We start from the raw sequence: 21,608 nt of genomic DNA on the forward strand, positions 1-21,608 counted from the left end.
CATAGCCCTTTTTCAAAATTCCCATCAAGTATAACTCTTCTATTCCCTTCCCACTCCCTAAATAACCCATTGCACATTAAAAACAAGATAAATTTAAAATATGAGAATGCTCAGAATACATACTTTTTCTGCTTCCATATAACCACAAACATATAAATTCTAATACTTTTATTTTTATTTATTTTTTAAAGTTTGAACCGAAAAATATATGTAAATGTTTAAAACACCTACCTCATATTCCACTAACATCTCAACGTAGATTTTGTGCTAACTACTTTACACAGATCATCTAATATCAAAATATATGTAGAAATAACATTTTACTGAAATATGACAAAAAAACTGAAACAGAGCTATTTCAGTAATTTGGCTTCTGCCTACACTTAACTTTGTCACAACAGACATTTCACCTTTTAAAAGAAAACTAATGAATGACAGATATTTAACCACCAAGTCAGAAAAACTGTTTACGGAGTGTAAATTGAGGGATTTGGCATTCCATAAGACAAACAAAAGGTTGTATTTTTATTTGTAAATGTACTACTAATTTATGGTCTTTATACATAATTCAGTTAAATTCTAAATGTATGAGCAATTCATTAGCAAAGATTTACAGATAACCTTTATGAACTTTTCATTAATTCATATATTCAAATTCTGAAAAGTTCATATTTCAGAGTATAGACATAAAGTAAAACACACTTTACCTGCGCTTCTACACTTGCTAAGCCAGTTCTCAATTCTTGTAATCCATCTTTCCACCGCTGTTGCTGCCGAAGCAAATCAATGTTCATAAGAACTACCACCTGTCAAAAATTAGAACACAAAAATTTCAATAGAAAAACTTGACAGGTACCACCTTACCCAAGTGATCAAAATTAACTCAACCTATAATAACATATATCAATACCTGATCAATGTATTGAGAAAGGCAAAATATCACTTTTGTGGTATTCCTATTAAAATCATATAACCTCAACCTAAAAATGAGAAGGCATCATATAAAATCAAGTCAACAGACAAAATAATTGATTAGTACTCATCAAAAGTATCAAGGTCATGAAAAAGACTCAGGGAGAAGAGACCACAGAGCCTTAAAATTTAAATACAAGGCGGGATCTGGGATTGGACCCTTGAAAAGAAAAAGGACTTCAATGAAAAAGTTGTAAAATACAAAATAGTTTATTCCCTAGTTTTGATAGATGTACTATGGTTACATAAGTTGTTGACGATAGGGGAAGTTGGGTGAAGGACAACTGTGAACTCTTTATTTGCAACTTTAGGTCTCAATTATTCCCAAATAAGTTATTTAAAAGTATATCCAAATTACTTTTTAAACAATACTATTCATAGCTTGTTAAATTTTATAAATAAAATATACCTTTTCACAAAATGTAGTGTGCCATTTTCTCAGTTTCCTATTTTCAGTGGCAAGTCGTTCAGCAGCATTTTGGAGTTTTTGGATGTAGCCTTCTAATTCTTTAGGATTATCCCAAGTAATGTGTGACTTTCCCCCACTTCCTGCTTTTGAATTCTAAGGTACAACAAATAACAGTGTTCAAATATAGTTCTTTTTTTTTTAAAAGATTCAATATTCTACATCATTAGTACATCTGTCCATAACACTAACCTGCAATAAAAGAGCACACAATAGTTTTTCTGTTTTATAAACGATAAGGCATTCTGGGCAGGATTGAGCAGCTCTCTTCCTTCCAAGTTCTCCCTCTTACAGCTAAAAAACCCAGACATAACACACCAGACAAGCATAGGAAGACTAAAAGACAGAAATAAGGAGGTGGACAGCCTAAAAACATTGGCAATTAAGAAACAACACACCAGATTTCCTTAGTGGGTCCCACATGTCCCGGAGAGGATGCTGGAGAAGTCTACAACCTAGAACCATCCCCAGAGATGACAGAAAAAGGCTCCAGAAGAAGCCTGTTCCCTCTAGCCACAGGACCAGGAAAACAGTGGCCGAATGACAGAAAACCTTTTTAGCTATACACACCCTGCTCCCGGTGGGCTACAGTCCATGGGATCACAAAGAGTCAGACACAACTGAGCGACTAGGCACACACACCCCCACTCCAGCCCAACAGAGTAGAAACCCAGCCCCTTCTGCAGGTTCAGGGGACCAGGAGAGGCGTTCCTCTTCCATCCCCTGCTCAGTCAGCAGCGCCGACAGAGCGGGGCGGCCCCTTCACCAGCCTGCACAGGGCGTGGGCGCCAGGTCAGGGCTTAGCAGGGAGCGGATCCACTGCGGATCCACTGCGTGGAGGCTTAGCAGGGAGCGGATCCACTGCGGATCCACTGTGGATCCACTGCGTGGAGGCAATCGGACACCGCCAACTGCTATCCCGCTTTGGTGGGAAGTCGTCAGGAGGGCAAAGGGGACACACTTGCACTGCACCCTGCTAAAAAGGAAGCAGAGCGAGGCAGTGCTCCACTTCTGTCAGGATGGCATCTGCAGAAACAAGCAGAAATTTAACATACACACTCAGCCTGTCCTCCAGCTATACCTCACTGTCTCAGAGAGAAATAACGTGCCACTTAGAAAGGCATGAAAACAGCAGTAGATTTCTCAGCTGAAACCATGAGCGACCAGAGGAAGTGGAAGGACACTTTCAAGTTCGATGCATGAGGCAGGGCGCTCCAAGCCGGTGCTCTGGGAAAACCCAGAGGGATGGGGAGGGGAGGAGGTGGGTGGCGGTGGGGGGCGGTCAGGATGGGGGACACCCGTGGCTGAGTCATATCGATGTATGGCAAAAATCACAATATTGTAAAGTAATTATCCTCCAATTAAAATAAATTAATTAATTAAAAAGTAATAAATGATAGAATGTGGAAAGACAAGTGCTAAGAAAACCCTGCCTCTGGAAAACAGGAAATGCCTTAGGATTGCAGGTCCACGGCCTCATTACAAATGACCAAAAGATTAATTATGAAAAACATACCGTAATGTACTAATTGCTGCTTATACTATAAGGATATATGAATAGATTAGAACAGCAATTCTGAAAAGGTTTTTTTTTGAAATGTAGCATCTGAATAGTCAATTGGGGGTGGTCTTTGAACATCTGAGTTCTGAGTTCAAGTCCTATGCATTCTGCTTGCTAGCTGCATGAGTGAGCTTGTCATCAAACCTCTTAAAGGCATGGCTTTCATGTATGAAATAGAAATGATGATGATATGATGAAATTATAACATATACCAAAAAAATCTATAAATGTATGTGTAAGCATATCTGTTATATGCATGTATACTCATACAAATAAAGGACTACCTAATAATTGAGTTATTTTATACAAATCATTTAGCATAGTATATATTCCACAAATGTTTGCCATTATTACTCACGTGTATTTGATTCTGATTTATTTTAATATATTAACTACTACTTAGTATCTAAATTTAAAAAAAAAACAAACTCAAAAAATAGTGCTAAAAGAAAACAACTGTCAACTGTGAATTTTACACTTGCTGAAAACATCCTTCATGAATGAGGGAAAATAAAAACATTCTCAAAGGAAAACTAAGAGAATTTGTCACCAGCAAACCTACTCAAGGTATGGCTAAAGACAGTTTTCTCAATAAGAAGAAAATGATATTTTAAAAAAGCATAGAACTTCAGAAAGGAAAAGAGAATGTTAGGATGCAGAAAATGCAAATAAAAAAAAAACTATCCTTCTTCTCATAAATTTCTTATTGATATTTGATGGCTGAAACAAACCCCATCTGATACAGTGTTCTTTGCATGTAGAGGATAGTAAATAATTAAAACAAAATAAGTGAATGGAGTAAAGAGACCTGCTACTACTGCTAAGTCACTTCAGTCGTGTCCGACTCTGTGCGACCCCATCCCTGGGATTCTCCAGGCAAGAACACTGGAGAGGGCTGCCATTTCCTCCTCCAATGCATAAAAGTGAAAAGTGAAAGTGAAGTCGCTCAGTCGTGTCTGACTCTTCGTGACCCCATGGACTGCAGCCTACCAGGCTCCTCCGTCCATGGGATTTTCCAGGCAAGAGTACTGGAGTGGGGTGCCATTAAAGAGACCTAACTACAAGCAAAGTTTCTACACTTCACTTGAACTGGCAAATGGTAAGACAAAGACAGTCTCTGCCATACAGTGACCTTCAATAAAAAGCTGATGAATGGTGAAACTAAACAATTATAATATTCAACAAAATATGCACTGAATCCGTTCAGAAAGTATTTACTGAGCAACTACACACACTACTTACTGTTGTACTGACAGAGTATAAAGCAAATAAATTAGAGTCCCTAGAGTGAGTGGCAAGAGGAGTACAAGGAACTTTAGTGCTCCTCCTCCTCCCATCTCAGTTTTTGCCCTACTGTATCTCGTTTAACATATGCTAAGTATAATTATTTCACCCTCATGGAAAACAACCTTGTACTGACTTGCATAACTCAATGAAGCTATAAGCCATGCTATGCATGGCCACTCAAGATGGACGCATCATCCTGAAGAGTTCTGACAAAACATGGTCCACTTGAGGAAGAAAGGGCAAATCACTCCAGTATTCTTGCCAGGAGAAGCCCATGACCAATATGAAAAGGCAAAAAGTATGACACCAGAAGATGAGAACCCCCAAACTGAAAGGTGCGCAAACTGCTACTGGGGAAGAGCGGAGGACAATTACTAATAGCTCCAGAAAGAACGAAGAGGCTGGCCAAAGTAGAAATGATGCCTAGTTGAGGATGTGTCTGGTGGTGAAAGTAAAGTCCAATGCTATAAAGAATAATATTGAGTAGGAATCTGGAATGTTACGTCAATGAATCAAGGTAAATTAGACATGGTCAAACAGAAGATGGCAAGATTGAACACTGACATCTTAGCAATCAGTGAACTAAAATGGATAGGAACAGGCGAATTTAATTCAGATGAACATTATACCTACTACTGTGGTTAAGAATGCCTTAGAAGAAATGAAATAGCCCTCATAGTTAACAAAAAAGTTTGATACAGTATTTGGGTGCAACCTCAAGAAGAAAAGAATGGTCTCAGTTCATTTCCAAGACAAACTATTCAACAACACAGTAATCCAAATCTATGTCCCAACAATGGATGCCAAAGAAGCTGAAGTTGACTGGTTCTATGAAGAACAACACCTTGTAGAACTAACAACAACAACAAAAAAAGATGTCCTTTTCATCACAGGGGATTGGAATGCAAAAGTAGGAAGTCAAGAGATAACTGGAACAACAGGCAAGTTTGGCCTTGAAATACAAAATGAAGCAGAACAAAGGCTAACAGAGTTGTGTCAAGAGAATATGATGATCACAGCAAACACTCTTTGCCAACAACCCAAGAAACGACTCTACACATAGACATCATCAGATGGTAAATATCGAAACCAGACTGATTATGTTCTTTACAGTCAAAGATGGAGAAGCTCTATACAGTCAACAAAAACAAGACCTGCAGCTGACTGTGGCTCAGACCATGAGCTCCTTATTGCAAAATTCAGGCTTAAATTGAAGAAAGTAGGGGAAACCATTAGGCCATTCAGGTATCAGTTCAGTTCATTTCAGTCGCTCAGTCATGTCCAACTCTTTACGACCCCATGAACCACAGCAGGTCGGGCCTCCCTGTCCATCACCAACTGCTGCAGTTTACCCAAACTCATGTCCATTGAGTCAGTGATGCCATCCAACCATCTCATCCTCTGTTGTCCCCTTCTCCTCCTGCCTTCAACCTTTCCCAAATCAGGGTCTTTTCAAATGAGTCAGCTCTTCGCATCAGATGGCCAAAGTATTGGAGTTTCAGCTTCAGCATCAGACCCTCCGATGAACACCCAGGACTGATCTCCTTTAGGATGGACTGGGTGGATCTCCTTGCAGTCCAAGGGACTCTCAAGAGTCTTCTCCAACACCAGAGTTCAAAAGCATCAATCAAATCCCTTATGATTGTACAGTGGAGGTGACAAACAGATTCAAAGGACTAGATCTGGTAGACAGAGTGCCTAAAGAACTATGGATGAAAGTTTGCAACACCATATAGGAGCCAGCAAACAAAATCATCCCAAAGGGAAAAAAAAAAAATGCAAGAAGGCAAAGTGGTTGTCTTAGGAGGCTTTACAAATAGCCGTGGAAAGAAAAGAAGTGGAAAGCAAGGGAGAAAGGGAAAGACATACCCAGATGAATGCAGAGTTACAGAGAATAGCAAAGAGAGGTAAGAAAGGCTTCTTAAGTGAACAATGCAAAGAAACAGAGGAAAACAATAGAATGGGAAAGACTAGAGATCTCTTCAAGAAAACTAGAGGTGTCAAAGGAATATTTCATGCGAGGATGGACAAGATAAAAGACAGAAATGGTTAAGGACTTAAAAGAAGCAGTAGAGATTAAGAAGAGGTGGCAAGAATACATAGAAGACCTATACAAAACATTTTAAATGGCCCAGTGGTGTGGTCACTCACCTAAAGCCAGACATCCCAGAGTGCAAAGTCAAGTGGGCCTTAGGAAGCATCACTACGAACAAAGCTAGTGGAGGTGATGGAATTCCAGCTGAGCTATTTCAAGTCCTAAACGATGACCCTGTGAAAGTGCTGCACTCAATATGCCAGCAAATTTGGAAAACTCAGCTGTGGCCACAGGACTAGAAAAACTCACTTTTCATTCCAATCTCAAAGAAGAGCAAAGTCAAAGAACATTCAAACTACTGTACAACTGAGTTCATTTGACACGCTAGCAAGGTTATACTCAAAATCCTTCAAGCTAGGCTTCCGCAGTACACGAACCAAAAAATTCCAGATGTAGAAGATGGGTTTCAAAGAGGCAGAGGAGCCAGAGATCAAATTGCCAACATCCACTGGATCATACAAAAAGCAAGAGAATTCCAAAAACAATATCTACTTCTGCCTCACTGACTACGCTAAAGCCTTTGATTGTGTGGATCACAACAAACTGTGGAAAATTCTTAAAAAGATCTGAGTACCAGACCACCCTACCTATCTCCTAAGAAACCTGTATGTGAGTCAAGAAGCAACAATTAAAACGGAACATGGAACCAGTTCAGTAATTGGGAAAGGAGTATGACAAGGCTGTATATGGTCACCCTGCTTATTTAACTTAAATACTTAGTATATCGTGTGAAATGCCAGGCTGGAGGAATCATAAGCTCAAGTCCAGATTGCAGGGAGAAATATCAGCATCAGATAAGCAGATGATACCACTCTAACAGAAAATGAAGAGGAACTATACAACCTCGAGATGAGGGTGAATGAGTGAAAAAACCAACTTGAAACTCAGCATTCAAAAAACTAAGATCAGGGCATCCAGTCTCATCACTTCATGGCAAATAGAAGGGAAAAAAGTGAAAGCAGTGACAGATTTTCTTGAGCTCCAAAATCACTGTGAACAGTGACTGTACCCATGAAATTAAAAGACCCTCCTTGGAAAACTGGACAGCTGCTTGTAAAAGAATGAAATTAGAACTCTTCCTACCACCATACACAAAGATAAACTCAAAATGGATTAAAGACCTAAATGTAAGACCAGAAACTGTAAAACTCTTAGAGGAAAACACAGGCAGAACACTCGATGACATAAATCAAAGCAAGATCCTCTATGACCCACCTCCTAGAGTAACTGAAATAAAAACAAAAGCAAACAAGTGGGACCTGATTAAACTTAAAAGCTTTTGCACAGCAAAGGAAACTATAAGCAAGGTGAAAAGACAACCCTCAGAATGGGAGAAAATAATAACAAATGAAACAACTGATAAAGGATTAATTTCCAAAGTATACAAGCAGCTCATACAACTCAATACCAGAAAACAAACAACCCAATGAAAAAGTGGGAAAAAGATCTAAACAGACATTTCTCCAAAGAAGACATACAGATGGCTAACGAACACACGAAAACAACAAAATTCTGTAAAGCAATTACCCTTCAATAAAAAAATAAATTAAAAAACAAAAAGACACTCCTTGGAAGAAAAGCTATGACCAACCTAGACAGTGTATTAAAAAGCAGAGACATCACTTTGCCAACAAAGGTCCATCTAGCCAAAGCTATGGTTTCTCCAGCAGTAGTGCACGGATGTGAGAGTGGGACCATAAAGAAAGCTGACTGCCAAAGAAATGACGCCTTTGAATTATGGTTCTGAAGAAGACTAGAGCCCCTATACACCAAGGAGATCAAACCAGTCAATTCTAAAGGAAATCAACCATGAATATTCATCGGAAGGACTGATGCTGAAGCTGAAGTTTCAATACTTTGGCTACTTAATGCAAAAAGCCAACTCATTTTCAAGATCCTAATGTTGAGAAAGACTGAAGGCAAAAGGAGAAAAGGGTGGCAAAGGATGAGACATATGCCACAGATAGCATCACCAATTCAATAGACATGAATGTGAGCAAGCTCTCGGGCAAAAAAAGAGTTCTTGTCATACTGCAGTCCAAGGAGTCACAAAGAGTCAGACGCAACTTAGCAACTGACCAAAAATATATAATTGTTTACTTCTCATGACTCAAATCCTCAAAATAAGGTTTGTCTTTAGACATATCAACAGATATAATTTTGAATATATTTATTAGAGAAGAAAGAGTTCTAAACACTTGGATTTAAAACATTATCTATGAGATGAAAAGGTTAAAAATAACAAAGTAATATCCTATTTTCAAAAAGTACACTTGCAAATATGCACAGGAAAAATGTTTAAAACGGTATAGACACCAGACTATTTAAGAATGGCCAAGTCTTGGTAGTACAATACTAAAACATTTTTTGTTTTTGTTCACCTACATTTTTGAAATTTTCCATCATAAACTCATATTGAACTCTGGAAATAGAAAAAAATTATAATAACAGGCACAATATGAATTATGTAACTTCTAGTAAATTTTAAGCCTGAGTACTAGTGCGGATAAAAATAACTAACTTAGCAGGTCTGACTGCTGTCCCTTAAAAGGTTTGCTTAAAAGATTGGCCCTTAGCTGGCATCTGAGAAGTTGGATTTTGCAAGAGTTCCTAACACTCTAATTTTTAAGAGTGGTTCACTGTGCCTAAAGAATTTGGTTTATGCTTAACACTTGACTGTATTCTGGAATTCTGGAGTTTTGGCACATGTTAAGGAGGAAGATACCTACATGACCAGTCCCCAGTAGAAGTCTGGGCAATGAGTCGCTAATGATCTTTCCTAGTAAGGCAACATCTCATATGTGTTACTTGTTGCTGGAGGAATTAAGCATGCCCTGGGTGACTCCCAGGGAAAGGACCCTTGAAAACCTGCACCAGCTTCCCCAGGCCTTCAGTTCATATACCTTTCCCTTTGCTGATTTTGCTTTGCACCCTCTCCCTGTAATAAATCATAAATAAATCAGCTGTGAGCACAACTATACCCTGAGTCCTATGAGTCTTCCTATAAATCACAGAACCTGGGAGTAGTCTTAAGAACCACAACACCAGCTATCCACTGTAAAAACAAGAATTAAAGGGTATAGTCCTCTTCTACTAATTTTTTAAAATATTTCAAGTCTGTGAAAACTAAAAATGTGTATTTCAAAAAGTGAACATACATAATAAGTTTAAAAACTATTGAGGGTTGTCCTAATTTCATATGCGTGGATATTTAAATAAGCATAAGTAAAGAGCAAATAAAATAAATTATAAAATCAGGAGAGAATGGAAAAGTACTAAAGAGTCTAGTATATAAGGACCTCACACTACAGTGAATAAATAAACGTAACATCATATAAGTTAGTATTTTTTATATATATAGTTAATTGATCAAAAGAAGCACCAAAATATGTGAAACATTACAAGTGTTTAAATACAGTTGTAAAAAAAGGTTACTTGTTAAAACGGAAGGAAGTCATTGGGTAGCAAAATATAGCCTTACATCAATGGCTATGTTAAGCTCAGGGGTATACTAAAAACCAACAAATAAGAAACACTTTACATGTAAAATCTAATTAAAATAACATAAAATGTCCATTTACCTTAATTATCTGTTCAAACGCTAAGGCAGATTGTAACATCATTGGTCTCTGACTTTGAATCATCTGTTGATCAATAGAATTGTAAAAATGTGCCACCTACAAACAAAAATTCCAATTAGCAATAATTAACAATAAATAGCACACTTAATTTTCAATTCTTCTTCATTTTTAATTATTTGAAAAATATTAACCCTTAATTATAAAATTTAACAAAAAATCATTTTCTCATCTCCAGTAGAGGATTTATGCATGTACTAGTGAACAAAAGCCACAAGTGTAAGTATGTGCTGAGTTCCTCTAATTTGCCAAGTCATGTTCTAGGGGCTGATTAAACAAAGACTATAAAACCTAGTCCCTGAAATCAAGAATTTCACAGTCTCATAGGGAATCAGAAGAAACCATAAAGCATGTTAAAGTGCTAAAAAAAAATGAACTCTTCCTGCAATTCTTGAAACCAATTCCTTTGTCAGTATATAACACAATGATTTATCCATTTCTCAAGCCAAAAAAATCTTTGAGTTGTCCTTAATTCTTCTCTCACATCCCATTTGAGTAGAAGCCTATTGACTATACCTTCAAAATATATGTTTTGAACATATTTTGAATTGAACCCCTTCCCCATGTCCGTCAGTATCACCCCATTTCAAGCACCCTCATCTCCTGGTAAGACCAGTACAACAGTTTCCTAACTGGTCTCTCTTTTCAACTGTGGCCCAATGGTCTAGCCAAAGTATTCAAAGTGGCCAAAACAGTCCTTTTTTAAAACATAAACCGTATCTTTTACCTACTCAAAATCTTCAAATGAATCCCCAATATATTTGAGAATAAAATGCAAAATCCTAAAATTCTTACCTTAAAACTTCCAATGGTTTGTCAACACACTTAAGAATGAAACCCAAATCTACAATCACACCCCGGCACGTTATACACACACCAGCCTCTAGTCCTGCACAATCCCCTCCTAACTGCACTGCGGCCACGCTGGACTCTGTGCTGCTTCTCTAGCTCTAGGGAGTCTTCCCTGAGAAGCTCTCCAAGGCATTCGTTCCCTCTGCCTGCAACAGTCCTCCTCCAGGTATCTGCGAGGTTCTATCACTCATTTCATGTCAGTCTCTTACTGCCTTTTCATTAGGGTCTCCCCTGACCATTCTGTATAAAATGGCAGGGTGTGTCACAATCCTCTTACTATGTTTTCTTTTTCTTCAAATATGTGCTCATCACTACCTTATACTGTATTACCCAAGCATTTGCTATTTCCCATAATAGCGTCACAAGTCATAGTGTCACATGTTTGTTGAATTAATCAATGAATCCAAAAAAAAAAAAAGAGAGATACCTACAAGGTACAGTGGTGGACTAAAGAGGACACATGAGTGTCACATTTTTGTTGAATATCAAAAAAAATAGAGATACCTACAAGGAATAGTGGTGGACAAAAGAGGACACTGTTACCTCTGTCGGGGCAAAGGACAGGTTCATGGAAGATAATCCAGGGGACACTGTGGAGTGAATTTAATTAAGGACTTTAAAGACACCGTCTTAATTTTTGTATTCCCAGCATGTCACAAAATTCTTGGCACAGAGCAGGTGCTTAAAAAATATTTAACTAATTTTATAGCAAGTCACTTCTTTCTTCTAACATGCATAAAAATGTACTTGATGGGGAATACTCACTCTACTTATTCTGTATCATAATAGTAGTTCCAGAAAAAGCCCAGACAGAAAAACAGAAGCAAAATAATACATAAAATTACAGCAATCTGGCCAGACTGCTATCTGTCAATACATCCTACTTCATACTCCACACTCTAGCTAGATGTGTGCTCACGAGTAAAGGTGTATATGCGTGGGACTTCCCTGGTGGCCCCGTGGTTAACACTCCACCTGCCAATGCAGGGGACACGAGTTCAAGCCCAGGTCTGGGAAGATCCCACATGCCACAGAGGAACTAAGCTCAAGCACCACAACTCCTGAGCCCGCAAGCTCTAGGGCCCATGCTCGACAACAAATAGCCCCAGCTTGCCAGCAGCTGCAGAAAGGCCACAGGCAGCAGCAAGGACTCAGCGCAACCAAAAATAAACAAGTGAGTAAAGACACACACAGCAGATTCCTGTAGTTGTTCTAGGAGTAAACACAAATACTGTACGACCATTCACATCCTCTGAGATTTTGTTACAGTAAATACTTAGGATAGAGAAGTCAGCAAGCTTCTCAGCTTTTAGAATACAGAGTTCCTCTCTGAAATGATCACTCACTCTATCTTGTGCTCTTGAGAAAACATATGTATACTCTTTCAAACTCACACGAAACATCATCCCTCTGAAAATATTTATCTGATACTATCCCTACCCTGGGCTTCCCTGGTAGCTCAGCTGGTAAAGAAATCTCCCTGCAATGCAAGAGACCCCGGTTCAATTCCTAGGTTGGGAAGATCCCCTGGAGGAGGAAATGGCAACCCACTCCAGTGTTCTTGCCTGGAGAATCCCACGGACAGAGGAGCCTGGTGGGCTACAGTCCATGGGGTCACAGAGAGTCGGACATGACTGAGCGACTAAGCCCAGCAGCACCTCTCTACCTTACCCAGGAAAATAATGGAAAATCCCCACCCCGATTCTTTCACAGGACTTTCTGAAATCTATCTGTAATACTGTTGCTGTTTTTCAGTCACTAGTCCAGTCCAACTTTTTGCAACCCCATGGACTGCAGCTCAGCAGGCTCCTCTGTCCATGGGATTCTCCAGGTGAGAATACGGGAGTGGCTTGCCATGTGCTACTCCAGGGGATATTTCCCACCCAGGAATCAAACTCATGGCTCCTGCACTGGCAGACAGATCCTTTACAGCTGAGCCACCAGGAAAGCCCATCTATAATGCAGCACTCAACCTACTTGTGCACATGTCATCACTACATGAATTTTAACAGAATAAATATGGGCTTTGGAGTCAGGGAGACCTGATCTCAGATTCTAGCTTCATAACTCACTAGCAGTGTAGCACTAGAAAACCTATGTTACAAATCTGATCACCAATTAGATCAGTAAAACTGGGAGAGGGAGTAAATCGAAATAACATAAATACAGCATTTACGAGAAAGCCTGATATTTAATGAGAACTCAATGTTTAGTTTGCTTTCTCCCACTAGACCAGTGGTTCTCAACTTTGGATGATCTGCACCCAAGAGGACATTTGGCAATGTCTGGAGATATTTTCAATTGTAAGGACTAAGTAGGTGCTACTGACCAGAGACGCTGCTAAACATCCTACAATGCACAGGCCATCCCTCACAAAAAGAAAAGTCGTCCAGAATGTCAGAAGTGTCAAAGGTGAGAGGCCCTCCACCTGAGCATGACAGTAACACATTCAGTTTACACACTCACCACGCTGCACCCGGCAGTACAAGTGCTCAATGGGTCTTTGTTGGATGAAACAATAAACGAGAAAATACACAAAAGATACTGCTCCTGTTCTCTATTAATCAAGTGAGAGAAAGAATGTAAAACTCCAAAACTACATGAAAGCGTTCCAAGAGTGACTTGCACACTGCATACAAAATAAAGAACCATCAATTAAAAGAAGACACAACAAATAAAGTGTTGAGCTGCGAGTTAAAGGGTTACTTGTAATTCTTCAACCAGAGGGAACAGGAATCAGTGCACAGAGACAGGTTCAGAGGAGAGCCATGGTTCATATTACTGAAGCAAGGGTGCAACATGAGGGGGTGAGGATCCACCACGTTCAGTAACGTCAGCTAGGGCATGATTAAGAAAGGTCTTGGATGCTATGCTAAGGAGACAGACAATGAGGAAATAACAGCTGGTTTTAAACAGGCAAATGATTTGATGACAAAGGCCGAGGAAATAAACAAAAACAGAAACCTGTCCATCAGCTGGATAATTTTCTAAGAATCGGCCCCTAGCAGGCAGGCAGAGGGCTCTTAATTAGAAAGCCCTTTAGGGTCCGTGATAGTACCATGAAAGAAAAAAGAAAAAAAGAGAGAGAATAATATTCTATTTTTCCAAATGCTTTGAGAATGAAAAGCAGTAACAGTAATACCTCAAGCTAATAAAATTCCCACACAGAGGATTACAAAGCAAAGTTTGTAATGCAGTCATTTGCAAACTATAACTTCATAGACTTAATGGTGCTATTCTATCAGCCTAATAAAATCAAAAGCAGAAAACAAAGCCCTTAAAATATTCTAATGTAATAAACTCAGAATAGCCATGTTTTCAAAAATATCATTTCATACTTGTTTCAGAATAATTGCTTGCTTGCAGAATTTCTGTGCAACGTTTGCAACTTGCTGTATTTTGGCAGGAATAACAAAGCCAAGTGCAGAAAGCTGACGAACTTCTCTCAGAAGAATCACCAACCGATCTGAATAATGCACTTTTAACGATCCATCACTAGGATCCAACTCCATGATTCGGCTGTTAGCCTCAATACTACAAAACAAAATAAATAACTTTTTGCATTTCAAAATTTCATGTTCTCACTCTTTTACACTTGATCTTAGCCAAAAGGCCGAGAAGCGATTCACTCTCTTGATTGATTAAAAACGTAACAGTTTTCACAACTTTGCTGTAAACATAAAAGTGTTGCTCTTTAGTCACTAAGTCCAGAGAAGGCACTGGCACCCCACTCCAGTCCTCTTGCCTGGAAAATCCCAAGGACAGAGGAGCCTGGTGGGTTGCAGTCCATGGGGTCGCGAAGAGTCGGACACGACTGAGCGATTTCACTTTCAGTTTTCACTTTCATGCACTGGAGAAGGAAATGGCAACCCACTCCAGTGTTCTTGCCTGAAGAATCCCAGGGATGGTGGAGCCTGGTGGGCTGCTCTCTATGGGGTCACACAGAGTCAGACACGACTGAAGCGACTTAGCAGCGGCAGCAGTCATTAAGTCATGCCCAACACTTTTGCAACCCCATAGACTATATATAGCCCATAAGGCTCCACTGTCCATGAGATTTTCCAGGCAAAAATACTGAAGGAGGTTGCCATTTCCTTCTTCAGGGGATGTTCCCCACCCAGGGATTGAACCCACATGTCCTGCATTGGCAGGTGGGTTCTTTACCACTGAGCCACCAGGGAAGCCTAACAAAGGAAATTAATTCAAGTAAAAAACAGTTTTTAATTATATTTTTCAAATTATATGTATTTGACATAACATTTCACAATTCAGATCTTGATAACAAACTGTAATACCCAAAATATACCATCATATTAACATTTCAACCAAGCAGTCTTTGAACTTAGAAAAATCAATCTCGTAAAATTCAGCTAAGGCTCAAAATAGACATCAAATCCATCATAATTTGATTCATTTTCTAAAATATATTTTAGATTTTTAGTCAGTCTATCTGATTCTTTAATACTTTTATTAAAGGATGAATAATAAAGAATATTAAAATATTAGGAGTTCAGTTCAGTTCAGTCGCTCAGTCATGTCTGACTCTTTGCGACCCCATGAACCACAGCACGCCAGGCCTCCCTGTCCATCACCAACTCCCAGAGTCCACCCAAACCCATGTCCACTAAGTCAGTGATGCCATCCAACCATCTCCTTCTCTGTTGTCCCCTTCTCCACCTGCCCTCAATCTTTCCCAGCATCATGGTCTTTTCAAATTAGTCAGCTCTTCACATCAGGTGGCCAAAGTGTTGGAGTTTCAGCTTCAACATCAGTCCTTCCAATGAACATAGAGATATTCAAATACTTCATTCCTCTACTCTTTGTTTCACTATGTAAAGACTGTCTTTTCTCTGTTCTTCTAAAGCCACAATAGCAAAATTTACATTGGCACATTCAAGTCTCCCTGGATTGTGAAAACACTGAGATAAATTTAAAGTACTACCTTTTTATAATCCTTCTTTCAGGATCAGGTTTATATAATACTCTTTCTTTCAAATCACTTTCACAATTAGGAGAACTTGCAGGTCTTAGAAAGTAAGCTACAGAAAAGCAAAGAACTAATCTATTCAGTCTACTTAACAACACATAAAACGAAGCATAATAAAAAGCAGATATTTTTAAATGGCTTAAAATAATAATTTAGCCCAATTGTCCAAATTTCCCAGGTGGTGCAGTTATAAAGAATCCACGTGACAATGCAGGAGACACAAGAGATGCAGGTTCAATCCCTGGGTTGGGAAGATCCCGTGAAGAAGGAAATGGCAACCCTACTCCAGTATTCTTGCCTGGAGAACTCCATGGACAGAGGAGCCTGGTGGGGGCTGCAGTCCATGGGGTCACAAAGAGTTGGACATGATTGAGTAACTGAGTACACACACACAAACACTGTCCTACAAGAACATAAAGCCTCTCAGAAAATTATAACAGTGGCAATTTTTGCCTTTATTTGAAACTAATATTCAAAGTTAGTTTCTACATTCCAACATATACTGAAATATGTTCCAAAACACACTTATTTCTATGTAACAATGATGGGCTTACCAAAAAACAAAACAAAAACAAAAAAAAGTGAGAGTCGGGGGTTTCATCACCAAATAGGAAAGAAAAAGGCTGAACAAAGTTAAACCGGGCTTTTACTGCAGATCTCAGCCCTTTTGATACATTATCTTACACGGTGGGTCTCCACCAGAGCTGCAGTGATAAACGTGCTAATTCTCCAAAACCAACTGACCAAAGAACTCTTTACTTTGGGTGAAGGGGGCAAGGTAGAACTACCTCTCATATTTTAGGTTCAGGGTAGAAAAGGAAAGAATTAAATGGCATAAAGTTATAATCATTATGCTTTAGCATCTTTAGTTCTTTAATTCTTCTTCCAAAGCCAAAATGCAAGATAAAAGAAAAAAAAATCATTCATTCAGTTTAGGAAGCTACCACTTTGGCCTAATTATTTGTTGCAGCAGTATAGGCAAAAGAAACAGAATTTCATATTATGCCAAAGTTACTTTTAAAAAGTACCAAGTTTCTAAAAATGAAAACCTGGCAAGTTTTAAAAAATACGGACAATAACACACTAGGGAAAGTTGACCTGAACAAAGAAACAATGGTTTTTTTAGGCCATCCATTTTAGATACCCATTAGAATAATAAGGTTAACCAATTAAATTACATTCGATATAGCTTAATAAATATTTACAAACCCTTACTATATTAGACACCAAAAAGAAACATTCTTCATCTCAAGGAGCTTAAAAAAATGAAATTTTCATTTACAATGTCTGTATGGGGGATATATAATATTAATGTAAAAAGGTAGGAAAACATTCATATACCAGTAACAAAAAAACCACAGAGCATGAAAGCCTAATTCCAAATTAAGAATCTGCTGTTCTGGGGAACAGATGTTAGAAGCAAAGGAAAGGGGGTCAAAGTTCCCAACTTCAATGACTTAAAAGTTGATCATCAAAAACTAACCAAACATAAAACAATCTTGTCACTGAATGAATAATGTAAGAAAAAAGATTCTTATGTAGATTTCACCATGTAGTATACTTACCACAAACCAGTTTTGGAATCAGATAAACCAGACTGAATATCCCTGGACCAATCATCAAATTGTTCTTGTTCATATAGTTTAAACTGGTCTAAGAGATCTTCAGCACTTCGATGGAAAGATCGAAACCCTGACAAGTCAGATAAAAGAGCTTCTGCAATCTTGATAGTATCATCCACCTTAAAAAGCCAAATTACAAGAATATTTATTATTTAAATTCCAAAAAAGTTAGCTTAAAATCAGCACCCTTCTCTGATCTGTGATACAGAAACTATTTTCCCATTTATCCACAAACAGTAAAATAGAAGATTTTCCAGTGAATTTAAGAATATCAACTGCTGCTGTGCTTCTGAATTACACCACCTCAGAATAGCAAAACACAGAGGATAGCACATACAAGGCGTAACTTGAAGGGCTCGAGAAAGGAAATTTAGAGGAGACTCCAAGAACTCAACAATAGTCCCAAATACGTTACGTTGAACTTTAAACCCTTTACTGAATGCTCTGGTTAAGAGTTCAAACAATAATTAGGCCAATTTGGATGCCAATTAAAGAATGCCTCCTTTCCTCTACAACTACGCAAAGAACAATGGAGCATTTTGGAAAGCTGACTGACAAAATTAAGCAAAGTATTAGAGAAAAAAAAAATCAAAATATAAACTTGAATAAGTAGAATTCTCAAATTTGCTAGCCTTTATAATACTGCTACTAATAATAATAATTTGCTTGCTCTTAATCATATAACCAACAAATATTTATTACATGAGTTGAAAGCAAGATATTGTACCACACACTAATTAGTAAGCATATAAGATTCTTAGATCAACTTTGATAATATTAAAATAATAGTCCTTTAAATCTATAAATTGCTGCCACCACCTTAAGCAATGCCTTATGGTATTTATGGTGCTGCTTAAGGTAGTGGCAGCAATTTTCCTTTAACTTCCTTTCAACCTAGGATAATTTATTTATATAAACATACTTACAGATATAGATATATACTTTGCACCTACCAGGATCCTGTAAAAATACACTTCAAATAATTTAAAAATCCTTTGAAAATTATAGATTTTTCATATTTTTCAGTTTTTTACAATTCTAATTATCACATGAAATTAGATGGAAATGTTTTCTTAATGTTTTCACTATAGTTCTAGATTGCCTTTACATTAATTTAGCATATTTCACAATTCGTGTCCTTCAACTTTTATTTAAATGAATACCTTCAGTTCCAGCTGGCGAACCCAAACTATGTTATTGACAACTTCAGAAAGGTTTTTGCCAGCAAGTGGTCCGGATGCATCACCAGGAATCCCACGGCATCGATTTTCAAAATCTAATCGAAAATCTATAAACATTTAAATCATATAAATGATTACACACATTCAGCAAAGTTTCCAAAATGCCTTCTATGTACCAAACACTATGCCAAATATTGTGTATAGAAAAACAGTAATAGTTGGTCATCCTCAGGGACCTCACCATGTATCAAGTGAGAGAAAGGAAACAGCCAGCTAATTCTAAAAGCCTGTCATCTATTACAGAAACAATAAATTAATCTTCAACATACAGATGTCATAAAAATATCTTAAACAAAAATATCTTTTGTTATCTTACAACAAAAGAAAAGTAATCTACAAAAATAATTTTCAAGCAAACACTATAATCTCTAATAAACTTTTACCTTTAACTGAGTCCATAAGTCTTGCCAATAAAGTTTCTCTTTCTAGCATCAATTCTTTGCTTATGGTTGGACGCTTCACCAGCTCTTCATATTTCAGAAATGCTTGAAGAAGCTAATACAAAACAAAATAAGTATATGTTCATCCTAAATGAATCAACTAGGTAAAAACATGCATATCTCCTCAAATAGCTTAAGAGAAATATTAAAAATTAAATATTTCAATATTTTACCTGTTGTGGACTATCCTGGATTTCTGAAATATAGTTTTTCAATTTTCCTGCTATTTTTTGTTCCACAGGTGCAATAATTTTTTCATACTGAGACACTGCAGCTTTCCATAAAGGCTAAACAATACAGTTAGACTTTATTATTTTCAAAATTTGCCTTTAAAAAGAACAACACAAACAGGAAATTATGCAGACAAACACATATATATACTCAACCTCAGTATATGGATTATATTGCACAGGATTCAGGCCAGCAAAAGGTTCAAATACTCGAGCCAGGCATATAATTTTCTCATCACTGGCAGGTGAAAAATAGAGAAGTTTCTCATGAATTGTTCTAACAGCCAAGACCTAAAACATAAAATATTAAAACAAGAAATTTACTCATATCAATAAATCAACACAAATAATTCAAAATCTAAAGTTATTGGGCAAGAATTTCTTTAACCTCAGTTTCTTGAAATGAAAAATAAAACTGAGCCTATAAACTTGATAATTACTACTCATCAATACTCAAAGCGATGCTCAAAGACACACTGCACTATCAATCAGTGTGCTCAAATCTACTGAATACATATAAAATCTAAATATTTTTAAACTGATTTTAATACTTATTTTAAGTAAAGTTTTAGTCTCTCCTCCTTACTATAGCAAACCTTCTGATTTTCATTAGTCTGTATTAAATTTGCTCTTCTAATAATGAAACAATATGCTAACAACTCCATTATATATAACTTACAAACAGTTGGAAAACATTTCATTTTGTATTTAAATTTTCTACCAACCATCAGAAGGTAATTAAAAGGCTAAGTAAAAACGGTATAATCTTTCATTTGTGTTGAAAATATCAGCACAAATTTCACGATTTTTTTCTTGATAAAAGCAAAAATACTGATTTAACAATGCTGTCTACTGAGAAATCCTAAAAGCATTGAAAGTTAAATGTTTACTACTTCATCAACCAGACTGTTGTCACTAAACACTATTTTCCTCTAACAAGAACTAGGACCTTTGGAGAAATGACTAATTCCACATTCAAAACAGAAAATGTAGAAGATGGGTTGGTACATTTTGAGAGGTTTGAATGTAAAAAAGTTACCAACGAAACACTGGATTCATATCAAAATGACACAGACACAACTTAAAGGGGTATTCTTTGCACAAGTGGGACAATTTGAGTATAGTAATAGTAACTACAATAATAAATACAACAGGTTGAAACTTATAAAAAATCATAGGTTCATAATGATATTATTTAAAAAATTATTGATTGCCTATGAAACTTACTATGATACTAACTTACTATGCATTGTTCTAAAAAGTGATAAAAAGAAAAAAGTAATTGTCTATATTGCCATTCCTATACAAACTATTTTTCAGGTACCTAAAAAACTGATAAAAAGTTCTTCCATCATCACTAATAAATGCAGAAAGAACAGAATTAAAACACCACCATCTTCCAACTTCTCACAATTAATCATTAAGAAAAAGTTGGTGAACAGCATTTTAACAGATTAAATCAGATTAATCATACATGAACCCACAGATCAAACTTAACTCATGAAAAGCAGTTAAACCAGACCCTACTTGCCTCCTTTAATTTATGAGAACCGTATGCTACTGCCTAGGAAGCAACCTGGTTCAAGTAAACTAACATTTAGCAACTAAAAATATTTGAGACAATCAGTGAACCTGTATACTGATTACATAAATAATGATATTAAGAAATTATTATCATTCTGTTGGGTGTGATATTGATATTAGGATTACCTTTTAAGAGTAAAAGTACAAGATTTTGTGGATTGGCTTTAAAAATACTTCAGCAAAAAAAAAAAAAAAAATGGAAGGCAGGGAGGACAAAGATGGAACAAGAACTGAACAACGCCAGTAGCTGTTGAAACTGACCTTCATTATGCCATGTTACCTCTATGTATGCATGCAGTTTCTCTTAAGAGGCTAAAAGCAGCAGCAGCAGGAATTCCCTGCCAGTCCAGGGGTCAGGATTCAGCACTTTGACTGCCTGGACCTGAGTTTGACTCCCTGGTCCACTAAGATCCTCCAAGCCACACAGCACAGGCAGAAAAAACAAAATAAACTACCAAAACAACGACGACAACAAAAAAATCCCCAAAGAACAATGATTCCCTTAAGAACAAAGGGAAAAAGTCAGCTCTGCAATCTTCGCCTGTCTCTTCAAGTTAAATATGTAAGCTCTATACTGAAACTCTAATTTACATAAATTAAGCAGCTATTTAAAATATTACCACTGAATACTCC

The 21,608-nt window shown here is 37.3% G+C and overlaps 1 protein-coding gene across 3 annotated transcripts in view; it reads right to left on the reverse strand.

Annotated features, from left to right (window-relative positions):
• The window catches only part of DYNC2H1 (dynein cytoplasmic 2 heavy chain 1), a 388,761-nt gene that overhangs the window by 351,729 nt on the left and 15,424 nt on the right, over nucleotides 1-21,608 (reverse strand). For all 3 annotated transcript variants that reach the window (XM_043481063.1, XM_043481062.1, XM_043481064.1), the window contains exons 7-15: nucleotides 19,548-19,682; nucleotides 19,335-19,448; nucleotides 19,105-19,216; nucleotides 18,644-18,768; nucleotides 17,424-17,599; nucleotides 14,210-14,405; nucleotides 9,963-10,058; nucleotides 1,382-1,534; nucleotides 708-806 (exon numbers count right to left, since the gene is read on the reverse strand). In XM_043481063.1, coding sequence (XP_043336998.1) covers nucleotides 708-806; nucleotides 1,382-1,534; nucleotides 9,963-10,058; nucleotides 14,210-14,405; nucleotides 17,424-17,599; nucleotides 18,644-18,768; nucleotides 19,105-19,216; nucleotides 19,335-19,448; nucleotides 19,548-19,682 — 1,206 coding nt within the window. The remainder of the gene's footprint in view (nucleotides 1-707; nucleotides 807-1,381; nucleotides 1,535-9,962; nucleotides 10,059-14,209; nucleotides 14,406-17,423; nucleotides 17,600-18,643; nucleotides 18,769-19,104; nucleotides 19,217-19,334; nucleotides 19,449-19,547; nucleotides 19,683-21,608) is intronic.

The sequence above is a fragment of the Cervus canadensis genome, chromosome 11, assembly GCF_019320065.1.
Source record: "Cervus canadensis isolate Bull #8, Minnesota chromosome 11, ASM1932006v1, whole genome shotgun sequence".
NCBI classification, from domain to species: Eukaryota; Metazoa; Chordata; class Mammalia; order Artiodactyla; family Cervidae; genus Cervus; species Cervus canadensis.